Source organism: Schistocerca cancellata, chromosome 12 (assembly GCF_023864275.1).
Source record: "Schistocerca cancellata isolate TAMUIC-IGC-003103 chromosome 12, iqSchCanc2.1, whole genome shotgun sequence".
In the NCBI taxonomy this organism is placed as follows: domain Eukaryota; kingdom Metazoa; phylum Arthropoda; class Insecta; order Orthoptera; family Acrididae; genus Schistocerca; species Schistocerca cancellata.
In genome coordinates, this window is record NC_064637.1 from 24,188,259 (window position 1) to 24,212,479 (window position 24,221).

A 24,221-nucleotide genomic window follows, 5' to 3' on the forward strand; every position below is an offset into this window, starting at 1 on the left:
AACCTAACTAACCTAAGGACATCACACACATCCATGCCCGAGGCAGGATTCGAAACTGCGACCGTAGCGGTCACGCGGTTCCAGACTGAAGCGCCTTTAACCGCACGGCCACACCGGACGGCTAAGAAGAATCTTTTTACCCATTCGCCAAGTGTGCAAGTTAGGTGGGTCGGCAACACATTCCTGTCATATGACGCACATGCCCTCGCCAGTGTCGTATAGAATATATCAGACGTGTGGAGGAATCGGTTGACCTATGACCTTGTGATCAAATGTTTTCGGTTCCCATTGGAGAAGCACGTCCTTTCGTCTACTAATCGCACGGTTTTGCGGTGCGCTCGCAGAACACAGACACTAAACTTATTACAGTGAACAGAGACGTCAATGAACGAATGGACAGATCATAACTTTGCGAAAATAAAGAAAAACTTTTCACTTGCGGGAAGACTTGAACCAAGGACCTCTCGTTCCGCAGCTGCTCACGCTAACCACGGGACCACGGCGCTCCTGAGCTCAGATTATCCTTGATGTTACCTATCTTCGCATGAACTACTCAGTTTGTATACTTTGCTTATTTTTTCATAGTGCCACACAACTTCTTCCTGTTTTCTCGCTCGATCTGTGTTCAGTTTTTCAAGGCCTATCCACTGTGCCAACTTATAACTAAATCTGAGGGGGGTGCGATGGGGAGGTTCCCTTGTGAGTACTGAGCTCCAGCCAATACGAAGCGCGAAAACACACTGTTACGTCAAACGATGTTGGAGAGTGCACTGTTCCAAGGGCAAACGTCACAAATTACACGGTGCAACATCAACGGAATTACTACACATGTTTGTGGGAACTCTTTCGAGTGGGACAGCCATTACAGAGAGCGCTTCGCTATTTACGGGTACAAACGAAAAGGGAAAATACAGTACAATGGAAAAAGCAAATAATCGTAATCAGCACAGGTCCCTGAAACGAATGATTTCCGTGGTACGACATATGAACGAGTGCAGTCATGTTATTATTACTACATTGTTGTATAATACTCCTTGTAGTGAAAGGATGCGAACATGGTACACTATGTGATCAAAAGCATCCGGATGTAATTTTTTTTCCTATCTACGTAATTCTGTAGCTCTCAATTCGTTCGAGCAATCAATCATTCATGATAGGAAACACAGTCATAGCTCAGTCACTCAAAAATGATTCTGAAATTTTACTTGTTAGAATGAAATCAGGCGATGATTCTTCTTCTCTGCAGGCTCGTGCTTTGCGGCAGTCTGCTAATCTGTACAAATAAAATGCCTCGTAATTTTGGGAGCGTTGTATAATCAGTCGGGAAACCTCAGATCAAGCGGATATTTGGCTTTGATGAAGTTTAACCTTCCGAAGAAGTAATGGAGCTCTTGGATTATTAAATGCAGGTTCGTATCCAGTCTTTCGGAAGTCCCTTCTGATTAACAACTACGCAATATATCGATAAATATCATTAACTCTCAGTTGTCAAATACACACCTTTGTATGAAGGAGCAATCTATATATATATTTCCTTTTTAATCGTACAGTTCGTATCAGTTATCTTCTGTTATAAATCTCAATAATCAGATTACAGTTCTTCCAAACCAAGCTCATGCTAATCGGCACGAAGACAATCTCGGAAGCCCCCTTTCTCTTTTTTTTTCTAACAACCACCAGAGAGAGTACTACAAAGAATACTTATGCGCTCATGGCATAGCCATTGTATGAAACTATTTTGCGCATGGATTCTGCGAGTATGAAGATAGAAAATTTGTAAACGTCATTCAAGGGTAGAATTGTATCAGAATAATTCATCGAATATAAAGAGATATTACACGGACACCCGCACACATTACGTGCGTAATGCTGCCAACTATTGCCAGGTACTTCATATCAGCGACCTCAGTAGTCATTAAACATCGTAAGAGAGCAGAATGCCGGCCGCTGTGGCCGAGCGGTTCTAGGCAATTCAATTCAGTCCGGAACCGCGCTGCTGCTACAGGTTCGAATCCTGCTTCGGGCACGGATGTGGGTGGTGTCCTTAGGTTAGTTAGGTTCCAGTAGTTCTACGTCTAGGGGACTGATGACCTCAGATGCTAAGTCCCATAGTGCTCAGAGCCATTTGAACCAGTTTAGAGCAGAATGGGGCGCTCCACGGAACTCACGCACTTCGAATGTGGTCAGATGATTCGGTGTCACTTGCCTCATACGACTGTACGCGAGACTTCCACACTCCTAAACATCCATAGGTCCACTGTTTCCGATGTGATAGTGAACTGGAAACGTGAAGGGACACGTACAGCAGAAAAGCGTACAGGCCGACCTCGTCTGTTGACTGGCAGAGAGCGCCGACAGTTGAAGAGGGTCGTAACGTGTAATAGGCAGGCATCTGTCCAGACCATCACACAGGAATTCCAAACTGCATCAGGATCCACTGCAAGTACTATGACACTTAGGTCGCAGGTGAGAAAACTTGAATTTCAAGGCCGAGCGGCTGCTCATAAGCCACGCGTCACGCCAATAAATGCCAAACGACGCCTAACTTGGTCTAAGGAGCGTATACATTGAACAGTGGAAAAACGTTCTCTGGAGTGACTAATCACCGTACACAATGTGGCGATCCGTTGGCGGGGTGTGGGTAAGGCGAATGCCCGGTGAACGTCATCTGCCAGCGTGTGTAGTGCCAACAGTAAATTTCGGAGGCGGTGGTGTTGTGGTGTGGTCGTGTTTTCCATGGAGGGGCTGCACCCCTTTTTGTTTTACGTGGGCCGGCTGGGTTGGCCGAGCGGTTCTAGGCGCTACAGTCTGGAACCGCGCGACCGCTGCGGTCGCAGGTTTGAATCCTGCCTTCTGCATGGGTGTGTGTGATGTCCTTAGCTTAGTTAGGTTTAAGTAATTCTAAGTTCTAGGGGACTGATGACCTCAGAAGTTAAGTCGCATAGTGCTCAGAGCCATTTGAACCATTTTGAACCACTCACTACCTCCAAATGACAAAATGACAACATTTAAACTCACATAACAACAGTGAACTACAAATAAAAATGACAGTCGATAAATAAACCATCAGCATTCAGAAAACTAACATGCAAAATAAAAACGGTACGGAGTTATGCACTAACCCAATATAATGAAGCAGAAAGTGAATTAAGCTGCACAAATATTCAGTCAGATCTTGGTAAGATTTCTAAATGTTGCAAGGATTGGCAACAAAGCTTTAAATGTTCAGGAATGTAAAATCGTGCACTTCACTAAAGGAAGAAAAAGACAATAGCAGATGACTATAATGTCAGTGAGTCACAGTTTGAATCGGTAGCATATGGCTATCATATCAGTAAGTCACAGTTTGAATAGGTAGCAAAGGAATATAATATTAGTAAGTCACAGTTTGAATCGGTAGCATATGGCTGCAATATGAATAAGTCTCAGTTTGAATTGGTAGCATAGGACTACAATATTAGTAAGTCATAGTTTGAATCGGTAGCATATAGCTATATCAGGAAGTCACAGTTTGAATCGGTAGCATAGAACTAAAATATTAGTAAGTCATAGTTTGAATCAGCAGCATATGACTATAAGATCAATAAGTCCCACTTTGAATCGGTAGCATAGGACTATAATATGAGTACGTAAAGTTTGAATCGGTAGCATACGGCTATAATATCAGTAAGTTACAGTTTGAATCGGTAGACACACCTGGCTGTAACACTCTGTAGGGATATGAAACGGAATGATTACATAAGATGGGGTAATGCAGGTGGTAGACTTTCGGTTTGTTGGTAGAATACTGGGGAAGTGCAATCAGTCTACAAAGGAGATTACTTACATGTCGCTCATACGATCCATTCGCGAATACTGCTGAAATACGTGGAACCCGTACCTGATGGGAATAACAGGGTTGGTTGGTTGTTTTGGGGAAGGAGACCAGACAGCGAGGTCATCGGTCTCATCGGATGAGGGAAGGACGGGGAAGGAAGTCGGCCCTGCCCTTTGAAAGGAACCATCCCGGCATTTGCCTGGAGCGATTTAGGAAAATCACGGAAAACCTAAATCGGGATGGCCGGACGCGGTACTGAACCGTCGTCCTCCCGAAATAACAGGGGATATTGAACTTATACAGAGAAGGGCAGCACGAATGGTCAAAGGTTTGTTTGATCCGTGGGAGTGTCACAGAGATAGTTAAAGAACTCAACTGGAAGACTCCTGAAGACAGACATAAACAATCCCAATAATGCCTATTTACAAAGTTTCAAGAAGCGGCTTTAAATAATGACTCCAGAAATACACATAGGGATCGTGAGGACAAGATTAGATTAATTACTTCACACACAGAGGCATTCAAACAATTATTCTTCCCGCGCTCGGTACGTAAATGGGAGGCGAGGACTGCTTGATAATTGGTATAGTGGGAAGTACCCTCAGCCATGCTCTCCACAGTGGTTTGCAGAGTGTAGACGCAAGCGTGACATTAGCTCGTGCAGCTGTCGCGCGACACAGATTTCGTTCAGAAAAAGGGGCAAACACTCCCAATGGAGGGAGACAGACAGACTGATGCTAATTTCTGAACAGCTCTGTCAGTATTTTTTTTTTTTTTTTTTTTTTTTTTTTTCTGGAGCCGACCTTCCCGCCAGCTGGAACGGGAACGAAAGCGACTCTGCCAAGGCCACTTCCGCAAACAAAGGAAGCTGCAGCGGCGTGAGTCTGCGTTTTTTGGGGGTAGCATTCTCCGCAACCGTGCTTCGATGTCAGGGTCCGCTGGGGACGCGTCCGAGCGAAACGTCAGCTGTGGGGCCGGCGCCGTGGTTGCTCACGGCTGTGTCCGACCGCCGTACAGTGGAGTAATTTGTACCGACTTCCTGGCAGACACTGCAATCATTAAAGTTTGCACAACGACTGCAGCAGCCAGGGCATTATGACCACCGACCCACTATCGATATATCCCCGTCCAGGCGATAGTAGCGTCACCTAGTCAGACACACGCACGGTAAATGTTTGCGTTTTCTCTGTGAGGTACTGGATGGATTAAACAAAAGGTTTCGAACGCTGGGCATATTTTTTGATTATACTACGGCGTTTGATTGTCTTTAAAGGCGAACACTTTAGGTTAGGCTTTACCGTGACTGTTATTGACATTAAATGAAACAACAAGTTTACTGTTACCAGTCACCGTTTTATTTATTTCCACGACGCGTTTCAAAGGTTTAAACCTCCATCATCGGGTGGATTTATACTATTATTTATTGTTAATAACAAAATGATGGAGGTTTAAACCTTCGTAACGCGTCGTGGAAATAAATAAAACGGTGACTGGTAACAGTAAACTTATTGCTTCGTTTAATATCGTTTGATTGTGTTTATCACAAAATATTGCTCTAAAAGATGGACCATTAGGGAATATGGGGAGTAGCTCACAATTGATTCACCTCTTACTTTAGCAACAGACAGGAAAAGATCATTATTGACAGTGTTGAGAATGGCTGTGATGTGGGGTCAGAGTGGAGTATCGTGAAGTGGGGTGTGCCCCAGGGATCAGTGTTGGGGCCGCTCCTGCTCCTTATTTATATAAATGATATTCCCTCTAGTATTATGGGTAACTCTAAAATATTTCTGTTTGCTTATGACACTAGCTTGGTAGTGAAGGATGTTGTGTGTGACATTGGCTCAATTCCAAATAATGCAATTCATGACATAAGTTCATAACTTGTAAAAAATAAGCTAACGCCAAATCACAGTAAGACTCAGTTTTTACATTTTCTAAGACACAATTCAACAAAACCCAACGTTTTAATTTCATAGAATGAGCATATTATTAGTGAAACTGAACAGTTCAAATTTCTAGGTGTTCAGATACTAGTAAACTGTTGTGGATAGCCCAAGTTTAGGATCATGTTCATCGACTTAATGCTGTCATTTTTACTAATGGAACGGTTCAAAATGGTTCAAATGACTCTGAGCACTATGGGACTTACCATCTATGGTCATCAGTCCCCTAGAACTTAGAACTACTTAGACCTCCTAAGGACATCACACAACACCCAGTCATCATGAGGCAAAGAAAATCCCCTGACCCCGCTGGGAATCGAACCCGGGAACCCGGGCGCGGGAAATGAGAACGCTACCCCAAGACCACGAGCTGCGGAAATGGAACGGTATCAGAAGTGAGTGATCGTTCGACACGAAAATTAGTTTACTTTGCTTATTTTCATTCGCTTATGCCGTATGGTATTATATTTTGGGGTAACTCTTCCCATTCTAAAAGGATGTTTTTGGCTCAGAAACATGCGGTAGGTGGTGTAAGTTCGCGAACCTGTTGTCGACCCCTGGTTATTTTGACATTGGCGTCTCAATATATATATTCCTTGCTCTCATTTCTTGTTAACAATATTAGCTTTTTCCCAAGAACAAGCAGCTTTCACTTAGTTAATACTTTGCGTAAATCAAACCTGCATTTGGATCGGACTTCCTTAACTCTTGTGCAGAAAGGTGTGCAGTATACTGCTGCATCCATTTTCAATAAGCTACCACTAGAATTCAAAAACTTTAGCATTAATCCACGCGCTTTCAAATCGAAACTGAAGAGTTTCCTCGTGGGTCACTCCTATTTTGTCGAGGAGTTCCTTGAAAAATTAAGCTAATTCTTGTTGTATTGTTGATTGCATTTACTTAAATTTCTGGCTTGACTTTTTTCGGGTTCATAAACATTTTATTTTTATCTGTTATTACATTTATGTTGTAATTTCGTGTACTGACACGTTCCATGACCTTGGACGAGATTTGCTCCTCAATTTTGTCCTACAGAACTTGACGTGTAAATAAATAAATAATAAATATGGTATCAGAGAACATGCTGTCCGTTTGTAGAATTCTCCACAGTACTGCTTGAAGAAATTTTATTAATTTCAGTAACCTGTGCTTATTTTTTTGCCCTTTTCCTGAATCCTATCAGTACAAAATCTTTCAGGTGAAATGGAGTTACTTTCCTCCTCAGGTGTGGGCAATCCTGTGGTGTATTCTTGGATACTGAACTCTTCTTCCTCTGAACTAATGTCTTAATCAGTGGTGATGTCTTCTCCCTCTTCTTTTGACAATATCTTAATGGTACCTTTGATTTTGTCTTCTTTCTATTCTGCAACAGTCTCTTTGAGGTTTCTATTGATAAATTCTCTTCAAAAGAGATATTTTTTTTCCAATTGCATCAGTTATGTGTGCTAGTTCTTTTAGTTCCCTCAGTGAAAATGGATTGTGCAATCTTGGTTCTGCCTCTGCTAAACTTTGTTGACTAACTGGTTGAGCTTCTCCTTCATATATATTATTTTGGTTCAAATAGCTCTGAGCACTATGGGACTTAACTTCTGAGGTCATCAGTCCCCTAGAACTTAGAACTAATTAAACCTAACTAACCTAAGAACATCACACACATCCAAGCCCGAGGCAGGATTCGAACCTGCGACCGTAGCGGTCGCTTGGCTCCAGACTGTAGTGCCTCGAACCACACTGCCACTCCGGCCGGCTATATTATTTTGTTTCTTTATATATATATATATATATATATATATATATATATATATATATATATATATATATACTCATGATCATACATCTGTTGCTTTAACTTAATTAGACTAGGTGGAAGTTTCAATATAGTGTTACTTTGAATGTGGCTGTTTGTGAGTACCCTGGTTATTTATTCAAAAGGGCAGCAGCAATCAAAATGCTTCGAAACAGGTGCATAAATTTAATTTAGTTTGCTTTCTGACCATTTAGCTTGGTAAATGGCGTCCCACATTCCCTCTGATAGCTTAATTTTGAAAATGCTGATGTTGTGACAATGGTGTTCCACTAATGAAAAGCAACACTTCGGCAGTTAACTTTGTTTTGCATTTTTATTGTTTATTGCCAAATCTATTTCATTTCAGCTTGGTTTACTATATTTGTTAGACTCCATCAATTTAGTATGTCTGACAGCTTCACATAGATTATACTAGATGTTAATCGCAATATTTAGGTCTCCAACTATACTATTGTCAGTTGGGCCATCTGCCTAAATGCCCTGTTAAGTTTCTCAAGAGAGTATAACAGATCAGCATTTGGTGGGCAGTACATCCTAATAACTTTGTGTTTTGGTAATCTGCTTGAATTATTGTTTACGTGGTCTACAGTGCTAGCCATATGTTTATTCTTTATCATATTGTTCAACAAACGCAATTCTTTCAAGTCTAAGATGTGTGCTAACAGGTATTGCCATCCACGCCTCTTTGTGTTGCTGCCTGCAGTAACTATCTGCTGATTTGGGATACGCTGTTTCATTGTCCTTTACTCCTGTTATTACTAGTAGATGTGAGGAATTGTTCATCCACAAATACTTGCACCAATGTGAGCTTGTATCTAAGATACTGCACATTTAAGTGCCTTATTCTAAAGTGTATCTTTTGTTGCACAGATCACAACACTTTGGGATAAGGGATTTTAGATGAGTGAAATTACTATACATGTATTTCACACTGCACTGCTGTGACGATTTTCACCATGTAAAAAGCGTTCTTTCACAACCAGGCTGTCTAGTTCACCACTTTCATGTTTCATTTTGCACCTAAGAAACTGGCTGAGTATAGTCTACCATGATTTGGTTTTACGCAGTTCATCACAAAAGTCTTGCTATCTGATTCACTAACTTGAACATCCCATTTCTGTTTAAGTTATGTCCATGCCTGGTATGTTCTTGACACTTCATTTTGAAAATAAAATGACACAATTTCATAGAGTTTACTGGGCTTATATCTAAAGATGATGAGACTTACCAAACAAAAGCGCTGGCAGGTCAATAGACACACAAACAAACACAAACATACACACAAAATTCTAGCTTTCACAACCAACGGCTGCTTACATATATATATATATATACTTAAAAACAAAGATGATGTGACTTACCAAATGAAAGTGCTGGCAGGTCGACAGACACACAAACGAACACAAACATACACACAAAATTCAAGCTTTCGCAACAAACTGTTGCCTCATCAGGAAAGAGGGAAGGAGAGGGAAAGACGAAAGGATGTGGGTTTTAAGGGAGAGGGTAAGGAGTCATTCCAGTCCCGGGAGCGGAAAGACTTACCTTAGGGGGAAAAAAGGACGGGTATATACTCGCACACACACACATATCCATCCACACATATACAGACACAAGCAAATATGTCTGCTTGTGTCTGTATATGTGTGGATGGATATGTGTGTGTGTGCGAGTATATACCCGTCCTTTTTTCCCCCTAAGGTAAGTCTTTCCGCTCCCGGGACTGGAATGACTCCTTACCCTCTCCCTTAAAACCCACATCCTTTCGTCTTTCCCTCTCCTTCCCTCTTTCCTGATGAGGCAACAGTTTGTTGCGAAAGCTTGAATTTTGTATGTATGTTTGTGTTCGTTTGTGTGTCTGTCGACCTGCCAGCACTTTCATTTGGTAAGTCACATCATCTTTGTTTTTAAGTATATTTTTCCTTCGTGGAATGTTTCCTTCTATTATAACTATATATATATATATATATATATATATATATATATATAGAGAGAGAGAGAGAGAGAGAGAGAGAGAGAGAGAGAGAGAGAGAGAGAGAGGGGGGGGGGGGGGGGGGGACATTCCACATGGGAAAAATATATCTGAAAACAAAGATTTTGAGACTTACCAAACAAAAGTGCTGGCAGGTAGATAGACACACAAACAAACATACACATACATATGCAGTTGGATATGTGTGTGTGCGAGTGTATACATGTCCTTTTTTCCCCCTAAGGTAAGTCTTTCCGCTCCCGGGATTGGAATGACTCCTTACCCTCTCCCTTAAAACCCACATCCTTTCGTCTTTCCCTCTCCTTCCCTCTTTCCTGATGAAGCAACTGTTTGTTGCAAAAGCTTGAATTTTGTGTGTATGTTTGTGTTTGTTTGTGTGTCTATCAACATGCCAGCGCTTTCGTTTGGTAAGTTACATCATCTTTGTTTTTAGATATATTTCTCCCACGTGGAAAGCAGTGAGTGAAAATCTGTACCAAGGTCAGGAATTGAACCCGAGTCTCCTGCTTGCTAGGCAGGTCCATTAGCCACTAAGCCCCCCTGGCACAGCAGTTTGCACAACTGCACGGGTTCACCTTGTATGCCTCCTCCTCAATCCAAATTCTCACAGCCGCCTCATTCTACTTTAAATTCTCTCTTACAAATGAACAGAATTGCAGAGAATCTCCATGTTCTGTTATAGTATCTCAGCATTAAACGTAAATGGGGGATCCAACGTGAAACCTAGGTACAGGTACTTATGCACATGAAATGACACAATTTCAGAGACTTTACTGGTCTCGTACATATACGATTTTATGTATATACACTCCTGGAAATGGAAAAAAGAACACATTGACACCGGTGTGTCAGGCCCACCATACTTGCTCCGGACACTGCGAGAGGGCTGTACAAGCAATGATCACACGCACGGCACAGCGGACACACCAGGAACCGCGGTGTTGGCCGTCGAATGGCGCTAGCTGCGCACCATTTGTGCACCGCCGCCGTCAGTGTCAGCCAGTTTGCCGTGGCATACGGAGCTCCATCGCAGTCTTTAACACTGGTAGCATGCCGCGACAGCGTGGACGTGAACCGTATGTGCAGTTGACGGACTTTGAGCGAGGGCGTATAGTGGGCATGTGGGAGGCCGGGTGGACGTACCGCCGAATTGCTCAACACGTGGGGTGTGAGGTCTCCACAGTACATCGATGTTGTCGCCAGTGGTCGTCGGAAGGTGCACATGCCCGTCGACCTGGGACCGGACCGCAGCGACGCACGGATGCACGCCAAGACCGTAGGATCCTACGCAGTGCCGTAGGGGACCGCACCGCCACTTCCCAGCAAATTAGGGACACTGTTGCTCCTGGGGTATCGGCGAGGACCATTCGCAACCGTCTCCATGAAGCTGGGCTACGGTCCCGCACACCGTTAGGCCGTCTTCCGCTCACGCCCCAACATCATGCAGCCCGCCTCCAATGGTGTCGCGACAGGCGTGAATGGAGGGACGAATAGAGACGTGTCGTCTTCAGCGATGAGAGTCGCTTCTGCCTTGGTGCCAATGATGGTCGTATGCGTGTTTGGCGCCGTGCAGGTGAGCGCCACAATCAGGACTGCATACGACCGAGGCACACAGGGCCACCACCTGGCATCATGGTGTGGGGAGCGATCTCCTACACTGGCCGTACACCACTGGTGATCGTCGAGGGGGCACTGAATAGTGCACGGTACATCCAAACCGTCATCGAACCATCGTTCTACCATTCCTAGACCGGCAAGGGAACTTGCTGTTCCAACAGGACAATGCACGTCCGCATGTATCCTGTGCCACCCAACGTGCTCTAGAAGGTGTAAGTCAACTACCCTGGCCAGCAAGATCTCCGGATCTGTCCCCCATTGAGCATGTTTGGGACTGGATGAAGCGTCGTCTCACGCGGTCTGCACGTCCAGCACGAACGCTGGTCCAACTGAGGCGCCAGGTGGAAATGGCATGGCAAGCCGTTCCACAGGACTACATCCAGCATCTCTACGATCGTCTCCATGGGACAATAGCAGCCTGCATTGCTGCAAAAGGTGGATATACACTGTACTAGTGCCGACATTGTGCATGCTCTGTTGCCTGTGTCTATGTGCCTGTGGTTCTGTCAGTGTGATCATGTGATGTATCTGACCCCAGGAATGTGTCAATAAAGTTTCCCCTTCCTGGGACAATGAATTCACGGTGTTCTTATTTCAATTTCCAGGAGTGTAGATTCCCAGCCTTGGTACAAATTATGAGACCAGCAAAGTCTCTGAAACTGTGTCATTTCATTTGTGAAAGTACCTGCACCTGGGTTTCAGGCTGGATCTCCCATTTCTGTTGGATGCTGAGGTGCTATTTCAGAATATGGAGAGACTCAGCAATCCTGTTTATGAGTAAGGGGGAATTTAAAGTAGACTGAGGCAGCAGTGAGGAGATCCGGGTTACTTTCCCAACCCTGATACAAATTTTCACTCACTGCTTCACTCCATGAATATATAACATGCTTCACTTTGCTTATCTCTAACAGTGAACATGGTTTAATTTTCAACACAGTTTCTGAAGCTTGAAATTGTAGTGATAAATTCCTCTATTAACACATAACCATTGAGAAACATCATATCAAACTGATACATTTATTATGGTGACAGCCATGTTCTAATAGTTTTCACAGTAACTTCCTGTAACCTCTGAGTGCTGACTTGCCCTCATTCTTGTATAGCCCAGTGGCACCCATTGTGATTACAACATGATGTCTTGTTTCAGATTATTTGTTTTGGTTGTTAGGTTTTCCACTGCAGTAGTAAATGTAGCTCTGGGTGTGACGTTCACCTGCTTTATTTCTTCATTGATAGTCCTCGCTGTTGACAAACTGCGTTTTTATACTGGCTGAAAAATGATTTGGGCAGGGGTGGAGGTTCACAATGCTGTCTACTGTAAATGATGTAGCTGACAATGGCACAGTTGCATTTTACAGTTCTTTACTTTCACTGTTCACAACCCCCCCCCATCCCCCCCCCCCCACCCTCCCCACCCCCCCACACCCCACACCCCCAATATTACACAGTTAATTAGGCCAGTTCAATATTGGTTAATTTTTGATAAGCCTCATTAATAGTTTGCAGGCAAACTTCAGCAACTGCTACAATAATTTACCATTGAATATCTATGAGCTGTAAAAACATAACCACACAATTCTTGTGGAATAATACAGTATGTGTGGCACTGTTGAACAGCCACTGTCATTGTTTTAACACATGAGCTATTTGCGTTACACTTATCTCACGATTAAGTTGATGCATTGTTGTTGATCTAACCAATACAGGTTTCTCGTCTGAAAATCAACTCTAGACTGACTGTCCCAAGACCAAAAATTGGGCCTTTATATGTCCTCACAACAATAGATACTGAAAGTATACATTATCTTGATGTTTACTTTACAGAAATAAAAACATAACTCATTCAATTAACCCAATGTATAGAAAAATTCCTTCTTTTCAACAGTTCCTTCTACTACAATGGTTAGGCCAAATTATTTGTTTAAATAATGAAATTAACAGATACAGTCATACAAACAATACTTTTCACAAAACTGGAAATTACTTTGGAATTAATTAATGGCTGACTTTGCTAATATATTTTTGAATAGAGCCAAATAAATATTTTAAGACTCCTAGTGAGCCTTTTTTCAATGTTTATAATTATTACAGAATTTATATTTGTTACAAGTCAACAATAGAATCTAAGTCACAGAACAATTACCGATTTCACCCTATAACGAAAGATATTAACTAGGAATAGTCAAAATAAATTAGGAAATTGATGACACACACAAAAGTAAACACAAAATTAGACCTGGTAGTATATTCATTAAGACTGAGGGCCAACCTTTTCTTTTATGGAAATGCAGATTATACTCATGTACGTTAATGCTAATTATGCAAAAATGTAAATAAAATGAATTTAAGGAGGCAGATGGCAGAACTAGAGAGGAAGTAAAGAGATCCCAGCTTGCTTTTGAACCTTAATTTAGAGATATGACTGAGTTTCATTATTTTTAACTTTAACTGTAACACAGTTGGAGAAAACCGAGATTAATGTACCTATATCTGAAAAACTACATGAATCTTTGTGAGCAGGTATATTATAAGTTACAACCACTACTGAAGCAAAACCATGGCAGTAGTTTGAATGGGCACAAAGTTAGATATTTCATGCATAAATATGTAATGTAAAAATTTGCATATTTTAATAAATTAATATCTGTCGTTCTTTTGCATTTCATTTCTTAATTCTGCTTCAGTCAATATAAATAACAAGGATATGTTACTGCTAAAAATTTAGTGTTAATTTTATTGATTCCAAAGATAAAGGTACATAAATTTTGCTTATTTAACATTGGGAACATAGGACTTGCAAACTCCTCTTAAGTCTTTTCATTGTATCACACTTAAGTAAAAAATGCATTTCTGCCTTCTTCCTAGACATCCAAGAGATCCATCTCCATGGAATACAATGTGTGAAATGTTACGCTGCTTTGGTGTGCAGCTGATTTAACATGTGAAAGAGTATGAGCCTTCTCAGCAGCACGAGATGGCATACATATGGAAAGACAAACTTGTGTGTCATCTTCAGTTGGCTATAATGTTATACATTGTTTGTTTTATAGGAACAATGGTGTCAGTGGGTGTGTTCAGCCACGTAATGAAGATGGACGACGCCCTGGTGGGAGTCCTCTCATGCACCAGCAAGATCATCTCAAGCTTCGTGTACGCCTTCAGTTACACCACATGGATGATCTACATGGGTAAGTAAACTCACTCTAGGAGGTATGATCTAAAGGTCAAGGGAAGTTTTGTTTTTCTTAGAGAACCCTTATTTATTCATCATCATAAACTTTACCACCTTCAGAGTAATCCCCCTCAGATACAATACATCTGAGCCAATGGTTTTTTCAATCTTGGAATCACTTCTGGAACTCACTCTTTGTTATGTTGTTTATTGCCTTAAACAATTCTGTTTTTGTCTCATTGATGGTGACAAAATGACATCCTTTTATGGCTCTCTTCAGATACGGTCCCAGAAAGAAAAAAAAAAAAAGATCAACCATTGGTGTGTGAGTGCGAGCATTATCATGATATAACTTCCATGAGTGGTTTTGCCACAAATCTGGTTGTTTTCTTCAGACTGCTTCACACAAATGGCACATAACTTGCAGACAGTATTCCTTAATCACCATATGAATATAACTCCTGATGCACTATCCCATTGTACTTGAAGAAAATAGTGACAAGAACCTTCACATGTGATTGAACTTTTCGAATTTTTTTCAGTCTCTGCTCTTCAGGCGTTTTCCATTGTGAAAACAGGGCCTCGATTTCAATGTGATAGCCATATACCCATTTTTTTTGTCACCTACCGTAGTCATCTGTAGAAGTTCTTCATCTTTGCTGACTTCATTCAAGAATACCTGAGAGACATCTATGTGACATTCTTTTAGGTTGAAATTTGACAATTTTGGAACAGACTGGGTTGCTGCATGTTTCGTGCCCAAAACCTAAAAAAAAAATAAAAATAAAAATAAATTGCTTGGCATGAGGCAGAGTATATGCAAACTTCATCAGCAACCTTCCGTTTAGAGATTTGGCCATTTTCCACAACCATTTTCTTTACTCCTTCCAGACTGACTTCAGTAATTGATGTACTAGGACAATCATCTTTGGAACACTTATACCATTTGTAGACTCTTATAGATTCACCAAAAGCCACAGTCAACATTTCAAATGTGGTGCTGCACTTTACTCCAAAGTGTTGTGATTTATGAAATAAAAGATACACCTTAGAATAAAGCTCCTATATGTGCAGTGTCTTAGATACAAGCTCAGATTGCTGCAATTATTTGTGCATAAGCAAGTCATCACATCATCTAGTAATAACAGGACTTAAAGACAGTGAAACAGCGTATCACAAATCAGCAGATAGTTATTGCAGGCAGCAACACAAAGAGGAGAGTGTGGCAATACCTCTCAGTGTACATCTTAGATTTGAAAGAATTGCATTTCCTGAACAATATGCTAAAGAAGGAAGAATTGAAATGATTGGCACTGTAGTCCACATAAATTATTATTATTCAAGCAGGCTAAACATGAAGTTATTAGAATATACTGGCCACCAAATGCTGATCTGTTATACAGTTTTCAGAGAATTAACAAGAAATTTACTTCAAAATCTTTGATCCATCATTTTGGAAAGTAACAATTCACCAAGCCCTCAAAAGCATGTATAAAGCCCATGAAATTAAAAAATTCCCATTGCTTTTTGATTACATCTCACATACCACCCAGACACAATCATTTTGGCATGTCAGACCATTACTGTCTATCAAGCTTGAACTATTCCCCCAAACTGTGATATGATTCATGAAAATCACCCAGCCCACTGTCAGAGAACAGTAATTATTGTCATTCACTCTGCCCCAAAGTGTTACATACTGAACAGCTGGTCTGTACTTTAAGCAAGGCACTGCACCACTCTATCATCCTCCAGTTGTGTTAGAATGGTTTGAATACCACTCCATGACCATGACAGAACCCAGGTCCTCCTCCATCCTATTGAGACAACACCGAATAAGGTTAGTGCACTTTGGTCTCAGATCCAATCACTTTCCACAAGTTGCAGCAGCAGTAGATAGGTCATGCACGAAAAAGGCTTCCCAAGACCCTCAGCAACTCCTGAAGTCACGACAGCCCCTATTGGTACCAGTATCAGAGTGAGAAAAAGTACTACACATTACTAAGTTAGTAAAAGAAATTGCATGGCATTGTTGCCTGAGAAATCCTGAGAGGTAGATTCATTTCATATTTATTCCTCCATGTACAACTGTCCTTTTCCTCGTACTATGTGATAATTGTGTCTTGAGAGTAGCTGACACAAATGATTGTGTATAGGCCTAGTGGGCTCACATATTTGTGTTACATGATTATGAGAGAAGGGAGAGGGCAAAACCCAGTGCTGACATAAAGACTTCACCTCTCAAATAACACCAGAAGGGACATGAAGTTTGAAGTTCTCATCTAACAGACAATACCATTCAATTCATATATCTTGTAAGGAACTTACTAGCACTACTAAAACCTGGATAACAGGAATTAACTTTGTCTTTGATGCCATCTACAAGATATTTCAGGAATACTCTTACAAACTTTGACATCATATACCTCAACAAAAAACTGTTTTATAAATGTATGTTCATAAATTCTCCATTATTAAAATTTACAGAGAGTAAGTTAAAGAGAAAATTCAACAAATAATGTCTGTGATCATTAACTAAAATTCATTTTTTGATAGAAGTCAGTCTGCAGATATATTCATTGTGGATTTGGTAGTAATACCTGTTGTTGTTCTTGTCATAGTATTGTTTTGCTTGTTAAGTATTGTTTTGAACCAAGGCAAAACAGTTATTATGTAAGCAAAAAATGTGATTTTTATGTAACACTACACAAGTGTTAATGGACTTAAGGCTATCTTAAATGTGATTCCAAACAGAATACATCCAAATAAACCAACATTTGCTGCTGTTTCTTGTCACATTATTGAAATTTAATAAATTGTACCTACCACAAGTGGCAGATCATGTTAGATGAGGATTTACTCATACACCTAACTACAAAGAATGCATTCTGCAGGCTGAATTATCCAGGTATCAAAGTACAGTGTATCACCTTATGATGTAATACATCATGTAGGATCACATAGAGTGGACTTCATGTGCAGTTGATGTATCTGTACGATCTTCAATGTGTGTAGAGTGTTTTCTACATCAATAATCAGCCACAAGAAAATTTTTGCCAGTGCTTTGTTCTACCAACAGCCAACCAAAAAAATGGTTCTAATGGCTCTGAGCACTATGGGATTTAACTGCTGAGGTCATCAGTCCCCTAGAACTTAGAACTACTTAAACCTAACTAATCTAAGGACATCACACACATCCACGCCTGAGGCTGGATTCGAACCTGCGACCGTAAGGGTCACGCGGCTCCAGTCTGTAGCGCCTAGAACAGCCAATCAATTATATCTTCAGACTCATTTACACATGAGCCAACATGTGGAAGAAACTATTTTTATGGACAAATCAAAATCATAGTGATAAAATTTAAGCTAGGCTCCAACAGTTCATCAATCTGTTTGGATAGTTATCATATGACAGCACTCAAACCAATGCCAAGATAAAAGAAACATCATAATTTACTGCTAATGGCATAACAAACAATCTTAAAATATCCAAAATGAATTTTCACTCTGCAGCAGAATGTGTGCCGATATGGAACTTCCTGGCAGATTAAAACTGTGCACTGGCCCAGGATGCAAATCCAGGAACTTTGCATTTCAAGAACAAGTGCTGTGTATGAGCTACACAAGCACAACTCATGACCTGTCCTCAATGATTTCCTTGAGGAAGAAAGGCAAAGGTCGTGGGTTCAAGTCCCAGTCTGGCACACAGTTTTAATCTGCCAGAAAGTTTCATATTAGTGCACACTCAACTGCAGAGTTCATTCTTGAGACAATCCCCAGGCTGTGGCTAAGTAATGTCTCCACAGTATCCTTTCATCCAGGCACTTCAGTCCTGCATGTTTTGTAGGAAAACATCTGTGAAATTTCTAAGGTAGGAGATGAGGTGCTGGAGGAAGTAAAGCTGTGAGGACAGGGCGTGAGTCATGCTCAGGTAGCTCAGTTGGTAGAGCACTTGCTTGTAAAATGCAGAAGTCCTGAGGTCTAGTTTTGGTCCAGTACACAGTTTTAATCTGCCAGGAAGTCTGAACCTTAAAATAAATAAGTACATAGGCTCTCACAGCTGTTATCACTTATGTCATTAGTAACTGGGTAGTGATGCCGCATCATTCTTGCAGACCCTTCTAATCTAACAGTTCAGCCTTCTTTTTCATCCCTTCTTCAGGTAACTGGCATGCACCTAAATGATGATGTGACTGAGAAGACAGTTGCATTTCTGATCAGTTTTAGCAAAGCACTGCCTGTAGTTTAGTGCATCACAGACAATCATTTCCAGAAATCCATGCAGTTTCTTCAATGAATATAAAGTCTGTGTTCCAGAATCCAGCAGCAGTAAGTGCCTACTGCAGCCCCATTCCCTCCTACCATGTGGATGCCGTAAGAGTCCACTCTAAAAGCCTATATAACTTGCATGGAGCTGGAGAGGTCGTCACAAAGTGACCCAAGTCTCTGTAAGAGTACTTCCTATTGCAGTGATTTACAGTGTGTGCTCTTCTAATGCATTTTTTAGAGTAAATTATCCAGGAAAAACAGAGCTACAGAATAAATACAGTTACAGTTGAAACTGCAACCCCCCCCCCCCCCCCCCCAAAAAAAAAAAACTGCGTCTTGGACAAAGTCATGGACTGCTGTCCATGTAAACCTTGCTGTTTTTTAGGCTTCCAGTTTTTTTATGCATTTTCTATGTTTTTCATTAAGAAAACTAACCAAGATACTAATCTTTCATGAAATCCTGAAATTACTTTTCCTCACCTGTATGACTCCAGCTTCTTTTGACTGCTTAGTTTTTTCTTTACATTTTTAAAGGATGTTAGGTTTTACAAAAAATATAAAATTTTACAAAAGTCAAAAAAACTTTTAATAACCACTCTAGTCCTAATAATCTACTATTCTACTTTCAATAACTAAAAAGTAAAGTCCTAAAATCCTAATTATTAAAAATTGCACAACATTTTCACATAGATTTTCTTCATATGTTCCAGTCTAAAACGTGGTTCTTTGCACGTGGCAATTTTGTGCTATCTTCTCTGTTGTGTCGTGTTTTTTATTGCTGCCTTTCCCGTTTCTTCTATTTTTTCTTTCTGCTGTGTGTACTTCGCACATTCTCTGGTTTCTTGTATTACCTGGTGGAGGTGAAATCTTTTCTAGGAAATACATTCATCTTTGTTGCACAAAGCCAGTACAGTTGTTACCTATTGGAACTCAATCCAGAATCATCTTGACATATTGGTAATTTAGAAGAACTGCTAACTACTTAGCAAGTACCAGTGTTTGTCATAAAGCTGTATGACAAGTAATAATGTACTATAAACAGGACTCTGTATATATAGATGTAGGAATTTTTCTTTGAAGTATATCATTGTAATCAAGTAGATATTGTTACACCCAAACAGCATTAAGCAGTGGAGTAATAGTTTATTGGACATACAGTATACATCTGAAGTTTCTGTAATGTCTTTGTTATGTGTTAGTGTATACTTGGCTGATTCCACATCCTACATCTTGATGGGATCCATGGTACATGACGAACAAATAAATAAATGAGCTGAATTTGTTGACCTTCCCTCACCTCATTGTTCACAATTGTTTGTTAAACATAAATTTTCTTGCATTCTGAACAATGTGTGTTGATGATAATGATTTTTGTTGCAGCACCAATCGCAGAAATTCTTAATGGCACATCATTCATCGCAATGCGCTCCATCATGTCCAAACTGGTTCCACCTGATGAGTTGGGTAAGTTTCACTTGTCTCGTGCATCTGAGCATTACATTCATAGTCACATGCAATGAATAAATAATGGCTTAGAAATAAAAAAGAGCCATGTGATAGGTACTTTTAGGTTCAAATGAAATTATGCAGATAACTTGTGTGTTTCTGGATTACCACACTCTCAATAAACTACTCAGTGCCACACAAAGGAAGATCCAGGATGGAATGTAACAACTCAGCATCTCTGCTATATTGTTGTAAACTACAACCTACATCATCGATCTGCTTTGCATACTCTAGATCTCCCTCATTGAATTTTATCTTCCACTGTCCTTTCAACTATGTTTTCCAGTGAATATCTATGCTATATTGTTTCCAGCTGTTCTTCACTGAGTGTGTTGTGAATCACATCAGAATAGTCCTTTACTTTCCTTATTGTTTCTCAAGATGTGAAGAAATTATCAGTACTGTCAATGCACATCTTTGGTTTTTGTTTTCCTGATTTTGATCTCCATAGTTAATTATTTGTAAGTCACATGGATCATAACTGGAACAGTTTGCTATGATGTGATGTGAAATGAGTCAGCTTTACAATTGCAGTGCACTTTCTCACTAAAAAGTGTGGCAACACAGACCATTCACATGACTGTCTTAACCTATTAATGCCCAAAACATATTTTTATTTTTTATTTTTATTGAAATTAAGTTGAAGTAGTTCTTTGTAAGGGAAGCAGCATGTATCAATGACTAAAATGTTATTTTTTTTTTTAAATTTTTACACTGTTATATTTCACATATGATAAAACATACAATGGGTATTAACATTTACAGTTCAGCAGCACCATTTATTATTTTATGTAGCAAGAAAACAATGTTAAATCTTATTTTATTCATAAAACTATATGTTACTGTTTTTCCAATTTACAGTTCAGTCATTAATGGCATAGGGAAAATAAAAACAAACTGGACTAAATCCAACATCACATTATTTCGGTAATATGTTCTGTATTTTGCACATTGTTTACCTATGATATTGCAAAGAACAAGAATCTGGGTGAAGACCAACATTACACTTTATGAAACAAAATTTTGTGCATTTTTGCACAATTTTTACATCTCCTCTGAGTTAGAATTTTGTCCACAAAGTGTCCAACACTCTGCGGACATCATTTGGTACACCTTCCCTGGAGTTTGGCATGGCCCATCAAGGTTTATCCATTAGTGCTGATATCAGTAGAGATCTTCTTCAAAACTCCAACAAACTTTCTATACAGCATCTACGTACTGATGAGGCAGAATCTAACAAGAGAGCAGTACAATTTCTTGGAGTGTATCCCAGTTCTATATAGACCTCTTAATTTGTTGAAAAGATCAACACCTCCCATCCCTTTGTTGTATAATTGTACCAAGATTGGTTGAGGCATGGTTACATGCTTTCACTTCGCTTTACTCCATCTCTTGCAGGTCCCCTTGGTAAGACAATCATTGATTGCAGATTTGTTGCTAATGTCACTTGACTGTTTTTGTGCCAGCTTAACAGTATAAGGCGTTCATCTTGAATAACATGATAAGATATATGAGGTTCCATTTTTAAGTCTTTCAGATGTGCTTTCTGAATCCTGTGTCTCTGGACAGCGAAAATGCAGTGTAATTCATGCTTGCTTAGTGATTCCAAAGGTGGCAGAGAGTTGAAATAGTTGTCAACAAAGGAAACATAATTAGGAGGAAGAAAACCTAAAAAAAAATTTTCTGTGAGTATTTCTGAATGCTTTTCCTCCTTCTTGTCATGAGCACCAAAGTAAGGACTGAACTTTACAACATAGCCCTCAGATGTTGTGACCATAGTGAATAGGTTTCCCCTTATGAATTGTTTCATCCTGTTATATCCCTAATAGAGTTCCATGCCTTCATCTAAAGAGAAAAAACATCCCAGTGGCCGAACAAGTAACAGAAACTTGATGTTAAGGTCTTTTACAAGCTGATAAATTTTCTGAGCTTTGTTATTTGGATCTATAGTTGTGTTATCATTGAAATGCAGAAAGCGATGAATTTGTTTCTACTGAGTGCTTACAAGGTGACTGTAAGTATCTGCCGTTGTCTCCCAATACATTATTTTAAAGAGGCTGGATTGTAAATCGAAAGAAGATTTCCAAAATGTTTGTATAACTCATCAACTGAAAGTTGAAATTCTATATATCCTTTCTGAGCAGCATTTCCACAGTCTCTTTACAAATATACTCCAAAAAGTCTTCATTTAAAACTTCCTTGACTACATCTGCTGGCATGAACTCCTTCATTTTATCCACAAGAAAAGGCTTTGATATTTACCAGTGAAATCTACTTACCGTATTTACTCGAATCTAAGCCGCACTTTTTTTCCGGTTTTTGTAATCCAAAAAGCCGCCTGCGGCTTAGAATCGAGTGCAAAGCAAGTGGAAGTTCTGAAAAATGTTGGTAGGTGCCGCCACAACTAACTTCTGCCGTCGAATATATGTAGCGCTACACAGGCATGCTTAGTAGGCACAAAGGTAAATACTGGCGCCAAAACCTCCGCGTCAGTAAATAAATTAAAAAAAAAAAAAAGTGGAAGACGAGCTTTTTTTTTCTCCACCCTGAGTTTCGACCACTGCACGTTCATTCATTATCCAATGAAGTAAATACAAATTCCGTATTGTTCATCTTCGAATGTAGCAGAATTTCAATGTACTACGAAAATCCGACATGCAAGACTGTTTGGGATGTTTGTCAATATGGCCAACTCTACTTTCTGAATTTTTTCCTACCTGTGAGAAGAGACTGTTGCTAATAGGAACCTGATGAAATGTGAATCACATGCAGTATTCTCTTCACCATAAGAATAATATGAATATCAACATTTTGTCATGCATTCTTTCGTGTTTGCTGCTATCTCATTTAAATCCTGCCTGCCTAATAAACTACGAAAGTAGAGTAAGACAACAGCAAACGCGGAAGAATATGCGTATCGTGTCATGTTTATATTCGTATTATTCTTATGCCGAATAGTGATACTGTCAGAAATGAAGCACGGCAACTGACTAGATTTTTAATTCTAAGATGACTAATTTCTGTGCAGAATTTGATGTACTTTAAGAAGCGGCCGCAAAGATTTTCAAACGGAGAAACATTTTCGCCTAACTCTCGTTCAGAACATGTTCTATCATGCGCAGTCTATTATTTGGTTCTTGTTGATCATTATCAAAGAAAGCAACAGTGTAAGTAACAACAAATAGCAGTCTCTTGCCATTGTTTCGCTAATGAGACGATTCCTCTTTTTAAAAAAAGCGGCGGTAGCGTGCACAAAAGCAAGCCATGCCGCGACCGGCGACACGCCATAAACACGCACTATCAGAATGCGACAAACAATGCGTGACACAGTACAGTAATGCATTTTCAGCTTGGAGTGACGTAAACACCTATAACAAAGAGAACAGCACTTATCAGATCAAAGAAAAATAAGCAATCAATTCAAACCTGACGAAACACGTGAAAAAGGAAGGGTATCGCTATAAATATGGACAGAGCACCTGACGCATGGCAATGGCTACCTGGTAAAGCTTAACTGCTAAGCTTACCACTCGAACCAAACTACTGTAGCTGTATCGTCATTCATTCGGCCTAAATTGTGTCTCATATTACAATGGACCAACTTTGTTTCGATTTGGAGGTGCGGCCTAAAACTTTACTCTCCCCTTGAATTTCGAGTCTCAAATTTCAGGTGCGGCTTAGATTCGGGACATTTTTTTTCCTTTATTTCGAGTCTCATTTTTCAGGTGCGGCTTAGATTCGAGTGCGGCTTAGATTCCAGTAAATATGGTAACTGCCACTATTCATGGTTATCAGTCACTTGGATGTCCACTTCCTTGGTATTTTTTTATATTTCTTTGGTACTTCCGGTGTTTTCTTATCTTTGTTGTCACTTTCTCTCACAGGCTGTTCAATAACATTGTTTCTCTTTCCTTCTGAAGTGGCTTGTACTTACATTGATTTATTTTTATTTATTTATTTATTTCATGTTCCATAGATCCATATGGGAACGTATCCCTGGATATAGAACGAGTCAAGGTTTTTACAGATTATTGTTTTGTGCACAGATACATTGATCTTATCATTAGATTAAATAAACTGTGAAGTTTAGCATA

At 40.1% G+C, this 24,221-nt stretch overlaps 1 protein-coding gene across 1 annotated transcript in view; it reads left to right on the top strand.

Annotated features, from left to right (window-relative positions):
• LOC126109840 (solute carrier family 46 member 3-like) overlaps positions 1-24,221 on the top strand; it is a 612,447-nt gene that overhangs the window by 571,607 nt on the left and 16,619 nt on the right. Inside the window, exons 6-7 of the mRNA XM_049914899.1 lie at positions 14,231-14,368; positions 20,002-20,085. Coding sequence (XP_049770856.1) covers positions 14,231-14,368; positions 20,002-20,085 — 222 coding nt within the window. The remainder of the gene's footprint in view (positions 1-14,230; positions 14,369-20,001; positions 20,086-24,221) is intronic.